Here is a 17,141-nt window from a genome sequence, read left to right as displayed (position 1 = left end):
TACTACGAGAGGGTGATAAGTTACGAATCCATATTTCCCTCTTTCATAGTTGCCACATTGTGATATCAAAATGGTCTGATGATGTATGCTGTATGGGTTCAAATCAGGAAGGGAACCACACGTCTTCTTGTACAGCATTCACGTGGGAGTGGAGTAAACAAGCAAGTTATCGAAAAGTACTTTGTTTATTCCCTAACCACATTAAATAAGACAACACTTAGATTATAACATTGTCTTGACACTGAATCACATCACACATTTCCCTATCCACATACATACAGTACATCCACACAAAAATTACAAACACTTCACTGCTCACTGATTCCGGGCTAGTTTGTTATAATGAGTACCTGGCTGTTTCTCCTGCGGGCTTCTTTGGTGCGTAGCTTCTTCTCCAGATCTTGGATCAGGGCGTCCTTGGAGCCCTGGATCTGCTCATCCGAGTTGAGGGACACTGGCTGAGGGGCAGGAGCCTTCTTCACAATGAGCTTGGGAAGGCTGGAGAGGGTAAGCCAGCCAGAATATTAAATCAACCATTCATGTTAAAATAATATACACTGAGTATACAAAACTTTAAGAACACTTGCTCTTTCCATGACAGACTGACCCTTATTGATGTCACTTGTTAAATCCACTTCAAAATCAGTGTAGATTAAGGGGAGGAGACAGGTTAAGCCTGTTGAGACATGGACTGGTGAATGGGCAAGACAAAAGATTTAAGGGCCTTTGAACAGGTATGGTAGTTTGTGTCAAGAACTGCAAAGCTGCTGGGTTTTTCACACTCAAGTTTCCAATCAGCATCAACAATGGTTCACCACCCTAAGGACATCCAGTCAACTTGACAACTATGGGAAGCATTGGAGTCAACATGGGGCCAGTATCCCTGTGGAACGCTTTCGACACCTTGTTGAGTCAATGCCCCGACGAATTGAGGCCGTTCTGAGGGCAAGGGGGGGGGGGGTGCAACTCAACATTAGGAAGGTGTTCATAATGTTTTGTATATTCAGTGTATGGTGAATGGCTATAACATACTAGCTAAGACTTAGGCATTTTATTTACCATTTCAAAATATAGCAACTCACATGTTTGGGGTCCCTCTGTAGCTAGGAGGCAGAGACACGCATGAGGGAGGAGGAAAGGAGGGCTGTGGCATGGAAACGGTGGTGGGAGTTTGGGAGTGGGGAGACCGACTCATAGGCAGGCTGTCAGTAGGGAGAGCCATGTGCAGGGGGGCATCAAAGCGGGGCTTGGGCAGGGGGCTGGGAGGGTTGGGGGAGTGTGAGGAGCGAGCTGGTGATGGAGGCTGGGGAATGGACATGGATGCAGGCTTGTACTGTGGGGTGGACTGAGAGGGCAGGACAGAGCAGAGGAAGGCAGCTGAAGAGGACGGGGACTTGGGCTCAGATGGGGCTGGGACACTGACACTGGTGTTAGCACTGGGGACCCTCGGGGTGAGTGTGATAGTGGAGCGCATGGGGGCACGGGACGGGGACACGGGCTGGGCAGCGGGAGGAGGAGGGTCATGGGGAAACACCGGCGGCTGTGAGAATGCAGGAGTGGAAATGGGGGAGCTCAGATTGGAGGAGGAGGGAGAGGCCTTGCTGCTGTTCCCATTGGACTGAGGCAGAGCCTGGGCTACATCATAGCTGGGGACCTGGAAGGCCGGCTGGGACTGGATAAATTGGCGTGGCCGTGCATAGTTGAAGGCACTGGGGGCAAAGAGGCTGGGGGTGAAGGTGGGAAGGTCAGCCACACTGCTGCTCATACTGCTGCCTCCAGAGTCTCCTGAGCTCTGGAAGCTGGGCTTGCTGGGAGTGAACAGTTTGGGGGTCGTTTTTATTTTTAAGGCTGGCGGGGGTGGGGTGGGCGTGCGGGTTTCAGGTGACCTCTGTCCCTCTGAGCAGTGGATACTCTTTTCACTTGGACTGAACGGCTCCTCTAGGGTTTTACTAGGTGGCTGCAGCTCAGGCTCTAGAGACCTGCAAGGAAAAACACTTTGGTAACTTAACTTGCATTACTCAAGTTAAAACAGGATACATGGTGACCATAGAAACGACAATTCTTACGACAGTAAAATTGTTATACCCATGCACAGCCTTTTATGTGGATCATGCATGTTAAGTGCCCCTTTTTGCATAGTAAATAAATCAGAGTAAATCCACCATGAAAAGTTCAATGTTGTGTATGTTTTGGCTTGCCTTACACACTCAACAAATGTATTGAACACAAACACTGGCCACATGACCTGCAAGAGAGTAGTGGACACATGTTGCCGTATGTTGCTATTCAAGTTTGAGGGGCTAAATCAGGAGCCTGTAGTGTTGACTGACACTAGCTGGCAGGTGCAGTTCTCTTACAGCGAACGCCGACATCCTCGTCCAATACTGTGACGAGCATTTCAAATCCCAACCGCCGTCAGATTCAAGCAGGGTCTAAACCATGCTACTAAATGTCTTCTCACCATGCTAAAGACAATCCAGAAGTAAATTCATACAGCAGATGACTGTCTGTCTTGTAGAATAAGGAGTCTTACTGGCTCAGCGGACTGCACATGATCCATCTGAAACTCAAATAGTTCCAACTGAATAAGCCCGCCCTCCCCTTTGGGAACATTGGAATGGTATGACTGTGATCCAACAGAAAGGGGACACTGGGAAATAGAGAGATGCTATTGAGTGCTCTGGTCCTTTCAGAGCTTTGTGTGACTGCCTGGAAAGCATACAGTTTTCCCTCTTGTCGAAAAAGGGATCTCTCCCACTGACATTCAAATTATTTCCATTTTGAAGGGAATCATTATGTTGATTCCATGGTAGGACAGGAAGAGGCTAGAGTCAATACAGTATATTTGGGGATTTATACATCTTAGTGAACCAACTACACCACTAACACACTATCACCATGTACCCTTTGCTAGAAATTAGGAGGAAGCATAAGGAGCTTATCTTTCATATCAGAAATAAACCATTTTCAAAAAATGTCATGGTAAATTGATACGCCTTTATAGGGTTAGTCTTCACACATAGCCATATCTCCAAGTTACAGTGAGTGTTTACTGAAGACAGACGGAAGACAGAGGTACCACCTGTGCTAATTAGCATACTCTGAACACTGAAGGAAGGCTGCCAGAAACATGTCACTGAAAAATACTGGTCGGCTGCAACTGTGATAAAGCAGGTTAAAATGGTGTACAGTAAGTGTGTATTTTGTATTTGTGAAATTATTTTGATGTTATATGAAAATAAAGGGCTTTATGTTTCTAGAATCGATATACAGTTGAAGTCGGAAGTTTACATACACCTTTGCCCAATTATTTTTCCTCACAATTCCTGACATTTAATCCCAGTAAGAATTCCCCGCTTTTGGTCAGTTAGGATCACCACTTTATTGTAAGAATGTGAAATGTCAGAATAATAGTAGAGAGAATGATTTATTTCAGATTTGATTTCTTTCATCACATTCCCAGTGGGTCAGAAGTCCACATACACAATTATTATTTGGTAGCGTTGCCTTCAAATTGTTTAACATGTGTCGAGTCGCCTTCCACAAGCTTCCCACAATAAGTTGGGTGAATTTTGGCCCATTCCTCCTGACAGAGCTGGTGTAACTGAGTCAGGTTTGTCGGCCTCCTTGCACACACACACACACACACACACTTTCAGGTCTGCCCACAAATTTTCTATAGGATTGAGGTCAGGGCTTTGTGATGGCCACTCCAATACCTTGTTGTTTTTAAGATATTTTGCCACAACTTTGGAAGTATGCTTGGGGTCATTGTCCATTTGGAAGACCCATTTGCGACCAAGCTTTAACTTCCTGACTGATGTCTTAAGATTTTGCTTCAATATATCCACATAATTTTCCATCCTCATGATGCCATCTTTTTTGTGAAGAGCACCAGTCCCTCCTGCAGCAAAGCACCATCACAACATGATGCTGCGACCCCCGTGCTTCAAGGTTGGGATGGTGGTGTTCGGCTTGCAAGCCTTCCCCTTTTTCCTCCAAACATAACAATGGTCATTATGGCCAAACAGTTCTATTTTTGTTTCATCAGACATTTCTCCAAAAAGTACAAAAGGTTTATCCAAAAAGTCTCTTCCAGCATCTTCACAAGGTCTGTTGTTCTGGGATTGATTTGCACTTTTTGCACCGAAATACGTTCATCTCTAGGAGACAGAAGGCCCCATGGTGTTTATACTTGCGTACTATTGTTTGTACAGATGAACGTGGTACCTTCAGGCATTTGGAAATTTCTCCCAAGGATGAACCAGACTTGTGGAGGTCTACAATTGTTTTTCTGAGATCTTGGCTGATTTATTTTGATTTTCCAATGATGTCAAGCAAAGAGGCACTGAGTTTGAAGGTAGGCCTTGAAATCCATCCACAGGTACACCTCCAATTGACTCAAATGATGTCAATTAGCCTATCAGAAACTTCTAAAGCTATGACATCATTTTCTGGAATTTTCCAAGCGGTTTCAAGGCACAGTCAACTTATTGTATGTAAACTTCTGACCCACTGGAATTGTGATACAGTGAATAATTGAACAAATCTGTCTGTAAACAATTGTTGTAAAAATGTGTGTCATGCACAAAGGAGACATCTTAACCGACTTGCCAAAACTATAGTTTGTTAACAAGACATTTGTGGAGTGGTTGAAAAACAAGTTTTAATGACTCCAACCTAAGTGTATGTAAACTTCCGACTTCAACTGTATGTTCAAATAGAGTATTTGGCTGCCAGAACGTTGAAAGTCCTCTGAAAATAACGTACTTTTGTGTGTGTCTATATAGTGTATGCGGAAACAAACTAGTGGATTTTGCTATTTCAGCCACACCCGTACTGACAGGTGTATAAAACCGAGCACACAGCCATGCAGTCGCCATAGACAAACATTGGCAGTTTAATGGCCTTACTGAATAGTTAAGTGACTTTCAACGTGGCACAGTCATAGGACACCACCTTTCCAACAAGTAAGTTCATATAAGTTTTGCCCTGATAAATCTGCCCGGGTCAACTCGAAGTGCTGTTATTGTGAGGTGAAAACATCAAGGTGCAACAGTGGCTCAGCTGCAAAGTGGTATGCCACACAAGCACACAGAACAGGACCGTAGCCCACTAAATTCCAGTGCAGGCAAATCTTAAGACTCATCTAGAATGTCAATGTATGCGGTTTCTGTGCTTCAAACTGTGGCAACAGTTTGGGGAAGGACCTTTCCTGTTTCAGCATGACAATGCCCCCATGCACAAAGCGAGGTCCATACAGAAATGGTTTGTCGAGATCGGTGTGGAAGAACTTCACTAGTCTGCAGATCCCTGACCTCAACCCCATTGAATACCTTTGGGATGAATTGGAACACCGACCGTGAGTCAGGCCTATATTGCCCAACCTCACTAATGCTTGTGGCTAAATGGAAGCAAGTCCCTGCAGCAATGTTCCTACGTCTAGTGGAAAGCCTCCCTAGAAGAGTGGAGTAGTGTATGAGGTCTTTTTAAGGAGTAACGGTAACATTAGGCTCCTTAATGAAGAGTATATATTGGGCTAGCTTTGGTATGCACACTTAAATTATAGACAATGATTGGGGTCTCTACAGAGCTCGATTACACTTTAGCCTTCTACAGAGTTCTCACTTTGACACTACACAGCCCTTCAAAAGACACAATTTAACCAACTCACTGATAAGTCATACAGAAATGTGAATACTGTAACATCCAATTAAAAAGGTAATTTGCATTTACCCATTTAGAAAATGAACAGTGCATATTACAAGGTTCTACACATACACACATTTAAATAGTAAATCAAATCAATTAGACAAACTTTTATAATCAGTTGCACCTGTGTTTTTTAAAAATCCAACAATAATGCATTAAGCTTACCTGGATAAAAGGTACTAGATTAAAGATCTCAATATTTCAACTTCAATATAGGCTGAACTACAGAGAGTTGAATGTTTCTGATATGAGTCGGAGAGCAAAAGGTCTGTATAGATTGTGTACACCCACGTCAAGTATGAAGAATAACGTGCACGCGGCTGATTTCAGAGCGCGGCTGTGCTGCTACCCCTATTTTACGACACCATAACCTGACAATATTTTAATTTTACATGTCACTGTCGCCTAATTCGGTGTGCCTCTCTAGCCTACACACATTCACTTATAAGAGTGCTATTTAATAACATGGTATAAAATGTGTTCCTTGCATTTGTTTCCAATCAAAATTAAAGACAAACAGGCTAAATAAGCCCCTCCCTGTTATTACAAGCAGATGATAATTAAACACATCTACAAACCAAACAATCAGCAGCGCTGTAATACCTATCTCAATTCAATACTCTCTTACCGTAATTCATGAACGGACACAGAATTATATCAAAAAACCTTTCAAACTATAGCAGCCTACCTGCAACTTCAAATCAAGGAATAGCCCCCTCTTGTGGCAGTTGAATCGAATTGACAGTAGGGAAATATTTTTCTGACCTTCGCATGCCTGCGATTTCATAGATCACCTACGTGATCATTTCTCCAAAGTTTACTTTAACATATGCATAGGTATTTTGATACATAAATACTGTCCCACAGCAGCATACTGGCCCCTCATCTTTCCATTTGAGAGTTTTTGCCTAAAATAGTTTAACTCACTGTTCTTCCAAGGGGCGGTCGATCTCACAGACGGGGCTCTCGGGCCACTCTGGAGGGGGAATCGCTGCTACGTCTTGTAGTAAAGAGGGGACTTCCTCATGTTCCAGCCTGGTAGACTCTAAGGGCTGCTCATCCATGGGTTGCTCATTCTCCATCTGCTCTTCCAGGTCTGGACACGGAGACATCACATTGTCAGAATGTTTTTCAGGATTGTAATGTAGATTAGAGCGATGAAGAAAGCTGAGTAAAAGCACAAAAGTAGTCTTTTGCGTCTGACCAGTTCTGAAACTAGTCTCTGCTCACCAATGTACACCTCCAGTGTGGCGATGCATGATACTGTTCCGAACTGATTCCCAGCTATACATTTGAACACCCCAGAATCCTCTGGGAAGGCCTCGGTGATGACAAGGGTACACAGCTCCTCTATGGAGGAAGGAGACGAGGGGACACATGAGAACGGCACACCAATACCAGCAACAATGTATCATGTTAATGTTATAATAATGGAAGACGGTAATGGTAAATGTGCCCTTCTACAATAGCCAACAGTGGGCCTTTGGTATGCTTTCCCATTCACCTGGCACTGATGCAGAAGTAGCCTCTGAAAAAGAAGGAGAATGTTTAGAGATCATTTCTATTTAGTGCCTCCTCAATGGGCACAGACATCAATTCAATGTCTATTCCATGTTGGTTCAATGTAATTTCACTGAAATGACGTGGAAACAACGTTGATTCAACCAGTGTGTACCCATTGGGTCAAAAGTTATTTTTGGTCTGTGTGTATTTCCCAACACTGATGGAGCCACCATGCACTCTGCCACTCACTCTTTCGGAGGATGCGGAAGTCAGCAGAGTCCACTATCTGCTCTTCCTCGCGATACCACAGAACCTGCAGTGGTGGCGTTCCACGAATACGGCACTCTAGAACCACCAACTGACCCTTGACCGTGCTGACGTCGTGGAGACACTGGACACAAAGAGAACTGGATCAAAGTGACTGGGTGGTAGCGGAGACTCACATACCACCACCACCAAGCCCCTCCTCCCTCCTCTCTTAACCTCTCTCCTCACCTCGCCCTCTACACATACAGCCCTCTGCACATACAGCCCTCTGCACATACAGCCCTCTGCACATACAGCCCTCTACACATACAGCCCTCTACACATACAGTCCTCTACACATACAGCCCTCTACACATACAGCCCTCTACACATACAGCCCTCTACACATACAGCCCTCTACACATACAGTCCTCTACACATACAGCCCTCTACACATACAGCCCTCTACACATACAGCCCTCTACACATACAGCCCTCTACACATACAGCCCTCTACACATACAGCCCTCTACACATACAGTCCTCTACACATACAGCCCTCTACACATACAGCCCTCTACACATACAGCCCTCTACACATACAACCCTCTGCACATACAGCCCTCTACACATACAGCCCTCTACACATACAGCCCTCTACACATACAGCCCTCTACACATACAGCCCTCTACACATACAGCCCTCTACACATACAGCCCTCTACACATACAGCCTTCTACACATACAGCCATCTACACATACGGCATGTGCTCAGATGTTTAGGGCACAATCATTAACAAACTGACAAGAACACTTTTGAAATATATATATATATATATATAATTTTTTACCTCTGACAGCAATTAAGGCAATGGCCTTTCTCATCATCTGACTGGAAAGCTATGTCATATGCCTATGTAATCATGAGGAACTAGAGCAGGTGTCAATCTATGTGTTGAATGACAATGATCATAACTCTGTTCACAGTTCTGATGTAGGTAGGAACAAACCTTCATAAAATGTATGTAGGGCCAAGTCCAGCTCAACCTTTGACTCAACCTTTATTTCCAAACCAGACAAATCCATGCTTCAGTTCCATATTCAGTCACCAGATGGGGGTAAAGATGTATCCTGTATTACCTTGACAAAAGTAGGAGTCACTCCACCACTCCCTGAATGCTGTTGGGAATATGATGGGCTCTGTGTCTAGAAAAGAGATATGACAACAACTAGTGGATTTAAAAACACAAATAAACACTGCTATGCATTGTCTGTGGGTACATAACATATTGACAAGGAGCAGTTGAAGGCATATATTATATACAGGGCCTTCAGAAATGATTCACATCCCTTGACTTTTTACATATTTTGTTATGTAACAAAGTGGGATTGAACTTGATTTGATTGTCATTTTTTGTCAATTACCACACATAATACTCTGTAATGTCAAAGTTGAGGAAAAATGCTAAGATTATACAATAGATTTTTTTAAATGAAAAATAAAACACTAATATATCTTCATTAGATAGGTAGTCAACCCCCTGAGTCAATACAAGTTAGAATGAACTTTGGCAGAGATTATAGCTGTGAGTCTTTCTGGGCAAATCTCTAAAAGCTTTGCATACCTCATAGTGAAATCCCTGAGGGATTTCCTTCCTCTCCGGCAACCGAGTTAGGAAGGACACCTGCATCTTTGTAGTGACTCGGCTTATTGATACACCATCTAAAGCTTAATTGACAACTTCAAAGGGATATTCAAATTCCCTTCTCGACTGAGGGACCTTACAGATAATTAGATGTGTGTAGTGGTAAAGAGATGAGTCAGTCATTCAAAAATTGTGTTAACAAAAGAACATTCATGTTTTTTTTTTGTATTATCTTTTACCAGATCTAATGTTTTATATTTTCCTACATTAATTTAACATTACACAAACTTCAAAGTGTTTCCTTTCAAATGGTATCAAGAATATGCATATCCTTGCATCAGGTCCTGAGCTACACACAGTTAGATTTGGGTATGTCATTGTAGGCGAAAATTGAAAAAAGGGGCTGATCCTTAATTAATGTGTAAAAAAATTATAAAAACAAAATTCCACTTTGACTTTATGGGTTATTGTGTGGAGATCCGTAACACAAAATCTCAATTTAATACATTTTAAATTCAGGGTCTAACACAACAAAATGTGGAAAAAGTCAAGGGGTGTGAATACTTTCACTAATGACAAAAATATATATTTGTTATGAATATGTATATATTGTATGTTGTGAGTGAAGGTGTGGTGGGCAAATCATCAGCATAGCTATAATATGGTGCTTGTGTGTGTGTATGTCTGTGTGTGTGTTTTGTGCATGTGTGTCAGGTAGGTACCCTCTGGGGGCTGATGCAGAGGGGCTGCACCAGGCTGGAGTGTCTCTGCTGCTGGACCAAGGTGGAGGAAGAGGAAGAGGAAGAGGAGGAGGAAGAGATTGCTCTGGAGGAGCTGGAGATGGTAAGGGACATGCTACTGGTCTTCTTCTGGATGCTTCTCACACACACACACACACACACACACACACACACACACACACACACACACACACACACACACACACACACACACACACACACACACACACACACACACACACACACACACACACACACACACACACACACACACACACACACACACACACACACACACACACACACACACACACACACACACACACACACACACACACACACACACACACACACACACACACACACACACACACACACACACACACACACACACACACACACACACACACACACACACACACACACACACACACACACACACACACACACACACACACACACACACACACACACACACACACACACACACACACACACACACACACACACACACACACACACACACACACACACACACACACACACACACACACACACACACACACACACACACACACACACACACACACACACACACACACACACACACACACACACACACACACACACACACACACACACACACACACACACACACACACACACACACACACACACACACACACACACACACACACACACACACACACACACACACACACACACACACACACACACACACACACACACACACACACACACACACACACATTTCTCAATATTTTTAGGTTCAATTATGTACTGGTTTCCATTGAAAACTTAGTCATTTTGTCCTTCCAACTTACTGTGCCATGTTTCAGGCTTTTCCAAGGGGGATTGTCACTGTGTCCAATAGGTGCTGATTTCTATACAGAGGGGGGAAGAGCATGAGCTGCAGATGTTTATATGTGTTATACACCCACATAACTGTTTAATTCTATACACCATAGGTCCTAAAGCTAAACACGATTCAACCCTCCATCAGACCAACTGTATGCTTCTGTACCCGATGTGATCTTACAAATGAAACATCTAAGGATACTGCACCTTGCGATTGTGATGTGACACGCAACGTTTAATTGTATGTGTGTGTGTCCTTCTGTCTGTCTGTCCGTCCGTCTGTCCGTCTGTCTCTGTGTGTGTGTTGCCTCAAAAGCTCACGACTGAGTGATCATCACGGTGGGCAAAGGTTACATGACAATCTATCCATCTGAAGTTCATGTTGCTTACCCCAGAAAGGCACTGTTCATCTCCTTTAATCTCCCAGAATCACCCTGCTGATGGATACTGGCATGAGCCTCTGACTATTTATACAGAAAGGGGATCTCATTGGCACACAGCGGGAGCTCAGCTTGTAAATCATGTGCTGTAGACTGAACCAGCTCATTTCAGGAAACCCAGAAATCCCTAGAAATATGGTACTTCAGGTTATTCCTGTGTGGTATGGATACAATCCACACACACACACACACGCACGCACGCACGCACGCACGCACGCACGCACACACACACACACACACACACACACACACACACACACACACACACACACACACAACAGCATTAAGGGAAGGTTCATCAACCCATCAGAGTAGCAACATGACACTTCTAAATGCTTTGCATGAAAACAACAACACATATCACTGCTTTAGAGCCACACTTCTAAGAGAAAGAGGACAAGCATAACACAAGAAAACACAACAAAATACACTTCTCTTTTTCTTTTTCGTCTTCCACGCCAAGCGCTAAGACAATGAGACATCTACTGATTGCCACAGAGAAAATGATTAACTCTCCTGTTGTGTTCATTTCATGTTAGTTAATTCTGTGTTCATCGGTCCAAAATTACCGCCTCATTATAGCTGATTATAAATCCATAATAATACATGTATTGTAACATAATGTTGTGTTAGATATTTTGATCAACTTAAGTTCTTGTGAACATTACAGGTTTTGAACTTCTATTTCCTATTTATGGCCTGTAGGCCTCATTCACTTGAGCTCATACAACTAGTTTTTAAGTTAAAAAAGCATAATGTATGGATTATTTTGACAATAACAAATACTCAGATTAAACATATTGTGCTATTTATCATAGACTACTTTGTGTCAAAGTTTAACAAGGACACTCTTCTCCTCACCAGTGTCATGATCAAAGATATGATCAAGAGACTCACATACAGTATATCGTTTGGTCATTGCGCTGCCACAGAATGAATTGTGAGCAAGGCCTCAAAAAAGCTTATATACCAGAGGTGCGAGAAAAGTTCTAGATATTATTGAAACAATGTTGCGATTGTTTGTGTGAATGCCAACAGGTGTGGTTCCCATGGGGGAGAGATTCTATTGGGGAAAGGGGGATTGCTATGGAAGCCATGAAGGGGAGTGAAGTTTGTGTGTGTGTGTGTGTGTGTGTGTGTGTGTGTGTGTGTGTGTGTGTGTGTGTGTGTTCAAACATACATGTATGTGGGGGTCTGGGAGAGGAAGTGTGTCCATCTGACCGGGAACACCACAGGTGTACTAAAGTTATATAAAACACCCCAAATTTTATGTAAATCATCTAAATGTATTTTGTTTATTCAGATGCCCTGTGTGGACAAAGTCATTGAACCTTATGACCAATCAGATGAAATTAACTACATTTTTCAGAGAGAGAACTTGTAAATCGGTCCAATTCGACCGGAACACAGCAGGAGGGTTCAATTGACAATGAAAAGCAGATACATTTAGGCTAACAAGAAAAGTGCTCCACCATGTCACTGTATTGTGAGGAAAATGGAAACAAGTACATGGAACCTTCTGAGGTAATCCCAACATTCCAGAGAGATGTGTGAGGATCGACGCTGGAGACAGGAAGCAGGTGCAGGGAGAACATTTAATAAATAACGGACATGAAACAGGACAGGAATAGCATTTGGACAGGGGACAAAATAACGACATCAATGCTGACACCAGGAACAAACGGGGGAGCGGACAATTATAGATGTGGGGCAATCAACAAAGGGAAGGAGTCCAGGTGAGTACACTGAGCACTGCTGTGCGTAATGATGGTGTCAGGTGTGCGTAATGAAGGGCAGCCCGGAGCCCTCGAGTGCCAGAGAGGGAGAGCGGGAGCAGGCGTGACAAGATGGGGTTGTTTGTGTGATTTAAGTGACATATGACCCTTAAAACAGAGGCTCCATTTAACGATACTGGACCTCTTGATACGACCGAGTGAGGAGGGAAACCCACCTTGTCACCATGGAAGATCTGCTTCCGACCACCCAGTCTGGTCAGATGATTCATCTCCTCAACGTGTCAGATTACGTGAAATCTAACTGTAGTGGGTAAATTTGAGAAGGTGATACTCGCAACTAGCGACTTGCAGGCGCTGAGGCCCAGCATGAAGACTCAATACATTATTTAGATGGTTGGCCATATATTTGCATCTCACAGGAGAGAGCCACGCCATATCTGTGGCAACCTCGGGGACGAAACGTTTCCACGGATGTCCTGTGGTTACTGGAGTGATGAAACTTGAATCAGCTTAACGACCGTTACTGTAAATTATATTGTAAATTATATTGCCATGTTTGGATTGTTTTAGGAGTTCACAAAAAGCTGTGTGTGTCACACACGTTAAGTCCTATTTAGTTGATAGTCACTCTGTCTTATTCTGTAATGTATAATGTATTTCATGCACACTGTAATTGTTTGAGTGTTGTAAAACACTCATTCTTTTGTAACTAATAAATTATATTAGTTGAATTTACAGAGTAATTATGTGACTGACTATATGTTCATAATTTAGTAGTCTATTGGTGAATATAATTTACACTACACATAGTACAGTGCATTTGGAAAGTATTCAGACCCCTTCAATTTTCCACATGTTATTAAATTTTTAAATCAAAGTCCCTCATCAATCTACACACAATACCTTTCACGGTTTTCATATGGTGAAGGAGAGTCGGACCAAACTGCAGCGTGTCGATTGCGATCCATGTTTATTTAAACAATCAGAGACAACGATAAGCACCTGCCTCTGATTGAGAACCACTCCAGACAGCCATAGACTTTGCTAGATAACCCCACTAGCTACAATCCCAAATACATACACACCAAAACCCCAAGACAAAACACACCACAATACAAAAACTCCATGCCACACCCTGGCCTGACCCAATACATGAAGAAAAAACACAAAATACTTAGACCAGGGCGTGACAATACCCTATAATGTCAAAGTGAAAACAGGTTGGATTTTTGCAAATTGAGCTCAGGTGCATCTTGTTTCCATTGATCATCCTTGAGATGTTTCTACAACTTGATTGGAGTCCAACTGCGGTAAATTAAATTGATTGGACATGATTTGGAAATGCACTTGTCTATATAAAGTCCCACAGTTGACAGTGCATGTCAGAGCAAAAAACCAAGCCATGAGGTTGAAGGAATTGTCCGTAGAGCTCCAAGACAGGCGACACAGATCTGGAGAAGGGTACCAAAACATTTCTGCAGCATTGAAGGTCCCCAAGAACACAGTGGCCAACACCATTCTTAAATGGAGGAACCTGATGGTCACTCTGAGAGAGCTCCAGAGTTCCTCTGTGGAGATGGGAGAACCTCCCAGAACCTTCCAGAAGCATCTCGGAGTCGCCTCTTCACTGTTGACGTTGAGACTGGTGTTTTGCGGGTACTATTTAATGAAGCTGCCAGTTGAGGACTTGTGAGGTGTTTGTTTCTCAAACTACTTGTTCTCTTGCTCAGTTGTGCACCGGGGCCTCCCACTCCTCTTTCTATTCTGGTTAGAGCCAGTTTGCGCTGTTCTGTGAAGGGAGTAGTACATAGCGTTGTACGAGATCATCAGTTTCTTGGCAATTTCTCGAATGGAATTGCCTTCATTTCTCAGAACAAGAATAGACTGACGATTTTCAGAAGAAAGTACTTTGTTTCTGACAATTTTGAGCCTGTAATCGAACCCGCAAATGCTGATGCTCCAGATACTCAACTAGTCTAAAGAAGGCCAGTTTTATTGCTTCTTTAATCAGCACTACAGTTTTCAGCTGTGCTAACATAATTGCAAAAGGGTTTTCTATTGATCAATTAGCCTTTTAAAACTTCTTATGTCTTAGATCCCGCTAACCGCTAACGGGATCGATATGACAACAGCCAGTGAAAGTGCAGGGTGCCAAATTCAAAACAGAAATCTCACAATTAAAATTCCTCAAACATAGAAGTATTTTACACCATTGTAAAGATACACTTGTTGTTAATCCCACCACAGTGTCCGATTTCAAAAAGGCTTTACGACGAAAGCACACCAAATGATAATGTTAGATAAACTTCTCCTTAATGCAACCGCTGTCAGATTTCAAAAAAGCTTTACCGAAAAAGCACACCATGCAATAATCTAAGTACAACGCTCATTCAACAAAACAAGCCATACAGATATCCGCCATGTTGTGGAGTCAACAGAAGTCAGAAATAGCATTATAAATATTCACTTACCTTTGATGATCTTCATCAGAATGCACTCCCAGGAATCCCAGTACCACAATACATGTTTGATTTGTTCGATAAAGTCCATCATTTATGTCCAAATAGCTCCTTTTTGTTTGCGTGTTTAGCCCAGTAATCCAAATTCATGAGGCGCGAGCAGACAAAGTAAAAAAGTTCCGCTACAGTTCGTAGAAACATGTCAAACGATGTATAGAATCAATCTTTAGGATGTTTTTAACATAAATCTTCTATAATGTTCCAACCGGAGAATTCCTTTGTCTGTAGAAATGCAATGGAACGCAAGCTAACTCTCACGTGAACGTGCGTGATCAGCTCATGCCACTCTGGCAGACCTCTGACTCATTCAGCTGCCATTCCCCCTTCCTTCACAGTAGAAGCATCAAACAAGGTTCTAAAGACTGTTGACATCTAGGGGAAGCCTTATGAAGTGCAATATGACCCCATAGACACTGTATATTCGATAGGCAAAGAACATTTCTAAAAACCTGTTTTTACTTTGGCATTATCAATCAATCACTCAAATATATTTATGAAGCCCTTTTTTACATCAGCCGATGTCACAAAGTGCTATACAGAAACCCAGCCTAAAACCCCAAACAACAAGCAATTCAGATGTACGCAGAAGCACGGTGGCTTTGAAAAACTCCCTAGAAAGGCAAGAGCCTAGGAAAAAACCTAGAGAGGAACCAGGCTCTGAGGGGTGGCCAGCCCTCTTCTGGCTGTGGGGTATTGTGTGTAGATTTTATGAGGAAAAAAATAAGGCTGTAACGTAGGGTCTGAATACTTTCCGAATGCACTGTATATGCTTGGGTTCCACCTTGGCATCCCTGGTGTACTTGACTCAATAAATTACTGCAAGAACATTGGTCGCCAGGATTAGCTGTTTGTATCTCTTAATAATTGCATAACAGTGCAAGATAGACACATGTTCATAGTAGTCATATTAAGAGGTGATGCAAGGCTTGCTAACTTGACTAGATCCTCCAGAGACGTACAGGGCCTGTTGCATTTATTCACATAATAATGAAGTCAGATTTATGAATGTAGTTAATTATTATATTCAACATAATTTTAATTCAACTACATAACAAGGGGGCTTGTTTGAGACATGCAAAAGACACTGTGCATTGCTTTCACCCAGCAGGCCAGCATGATATTCTCAGTGTACCCTGCAGGAGATCCAGTGACTGGGCCTCTACCACCTTTCAGCCCCCACCCTGAGCCTGGAGGACTGGCTAGCTAGCTACTAGCTAGAGTAGAGCTTCTGGACGAGAGGAAACCCGAGCTAAGCCACAATCTAATTTTGTTTTTCGCCTTCTGTGCGTTGGATTTAGAAACACATGGCGTAAGATAAATCTTCCCCCACCGGCCTGGTCTGGAATGTCCACTGGAGCCAAAGTGCGGTCCCTAATCGACAGTGGGTTTAATTCACATATTCACCCTGGTCATCCCCTCGCTTGCTCAGCTCGCATTGTCCTCTTAAACAACACATCCATTCCGAACACATCCCATATCCCCATCATAGCAAACAACAACCCCACTTTTTATAAAAGGAGGGAATATATATATGGTAGCTCATTCCCGCATACCCTGTATGAGGGGGGAGTAAATGCAAATGAGGGAACATGAAAATACAGGCCTGTAATTCACACCTTCCTCTACACATTACCAGAGAGGCACGACATCTGACAGCTTTGGAGTGTTTAGAGGCATAAACAAGGCCAGTCTCAATACCCATGCATGCCCTCTGAAACT

General features: G+C 43.0%; 1 protein-coding gene across 2 annotated transcripts in view; it reads right to left on the bottom strand.

Annotated features, from left to right (window-relative positions):
• The window catches only part of LOC118375230 (palladin-like), a 28,520-nt gene that overhangs the window by 7,807 nt on the left and 3,572 nt on the right, over positions 1-17,141 (bottom strand). The window contains exons 2-11 of one of the 2 annotated variants that reach the window (XM_052507127.1): positions 11,118-11,294; positions 10,694-10,753; positions 9,831-9,984; positions 8,603-8,668; positions 7,465-7,606; positions 7,217-7,240; positions 6,943-7,062; positions 6,640-6,808; positions 1,083-1,979; positions 351-498 (exon numbers count right to left, since the gene is read on the bottom strand). In XM_052507127.1, the coding sequence (XP_052363087.1) occupies positions 351-498; positions 1,083-1,979; positions 6,640-6,808; positions 6,943-7,062; positions 7,217-7,240; positions 7,465-7,606; positions 8,603-8,668; positions 9,831-9,984; positions 10,694-10,701 (1,728 nt within the window). In that variant the 5' untranslated portion in view covers positions 10,702-10,753; positions 11,118-11,294. The remainder of the gene's footprint in view (positions 1-350; positions 499-1,082; positions 1,980-6,639; positions 6,809-6,942; positions 7,063-7,216; positions 7,241-7,464; positions 7,607-8,602; positions 8,669-9,830; positions 9,985-10,693; positions 10,754-11,117; positions 11,295-17,141) is intronic. The other variant, XM_052507126.1, reaches the window with a different exon arrangement.

This window comes from Oncorhynchus keta, chromosome 4 (genome assembly GCF_023373465.1).
Source record: "Oncorhynchus keta strain PuntledgeMale-10-30-2019 chromosome 4, Oket_V2, whole genome shotgun sequence".
NCBI lineage: Eukaryota > Metazoa > Chordata > Actinopteri > Salmoniformes > Salmonidae > Oncorhynchus > Oncorhynchus keta.
Note: the sequence above shows the minus strand (reverse complement) of the source record. Positions and strands in the feature narration are given on the sequence as shown.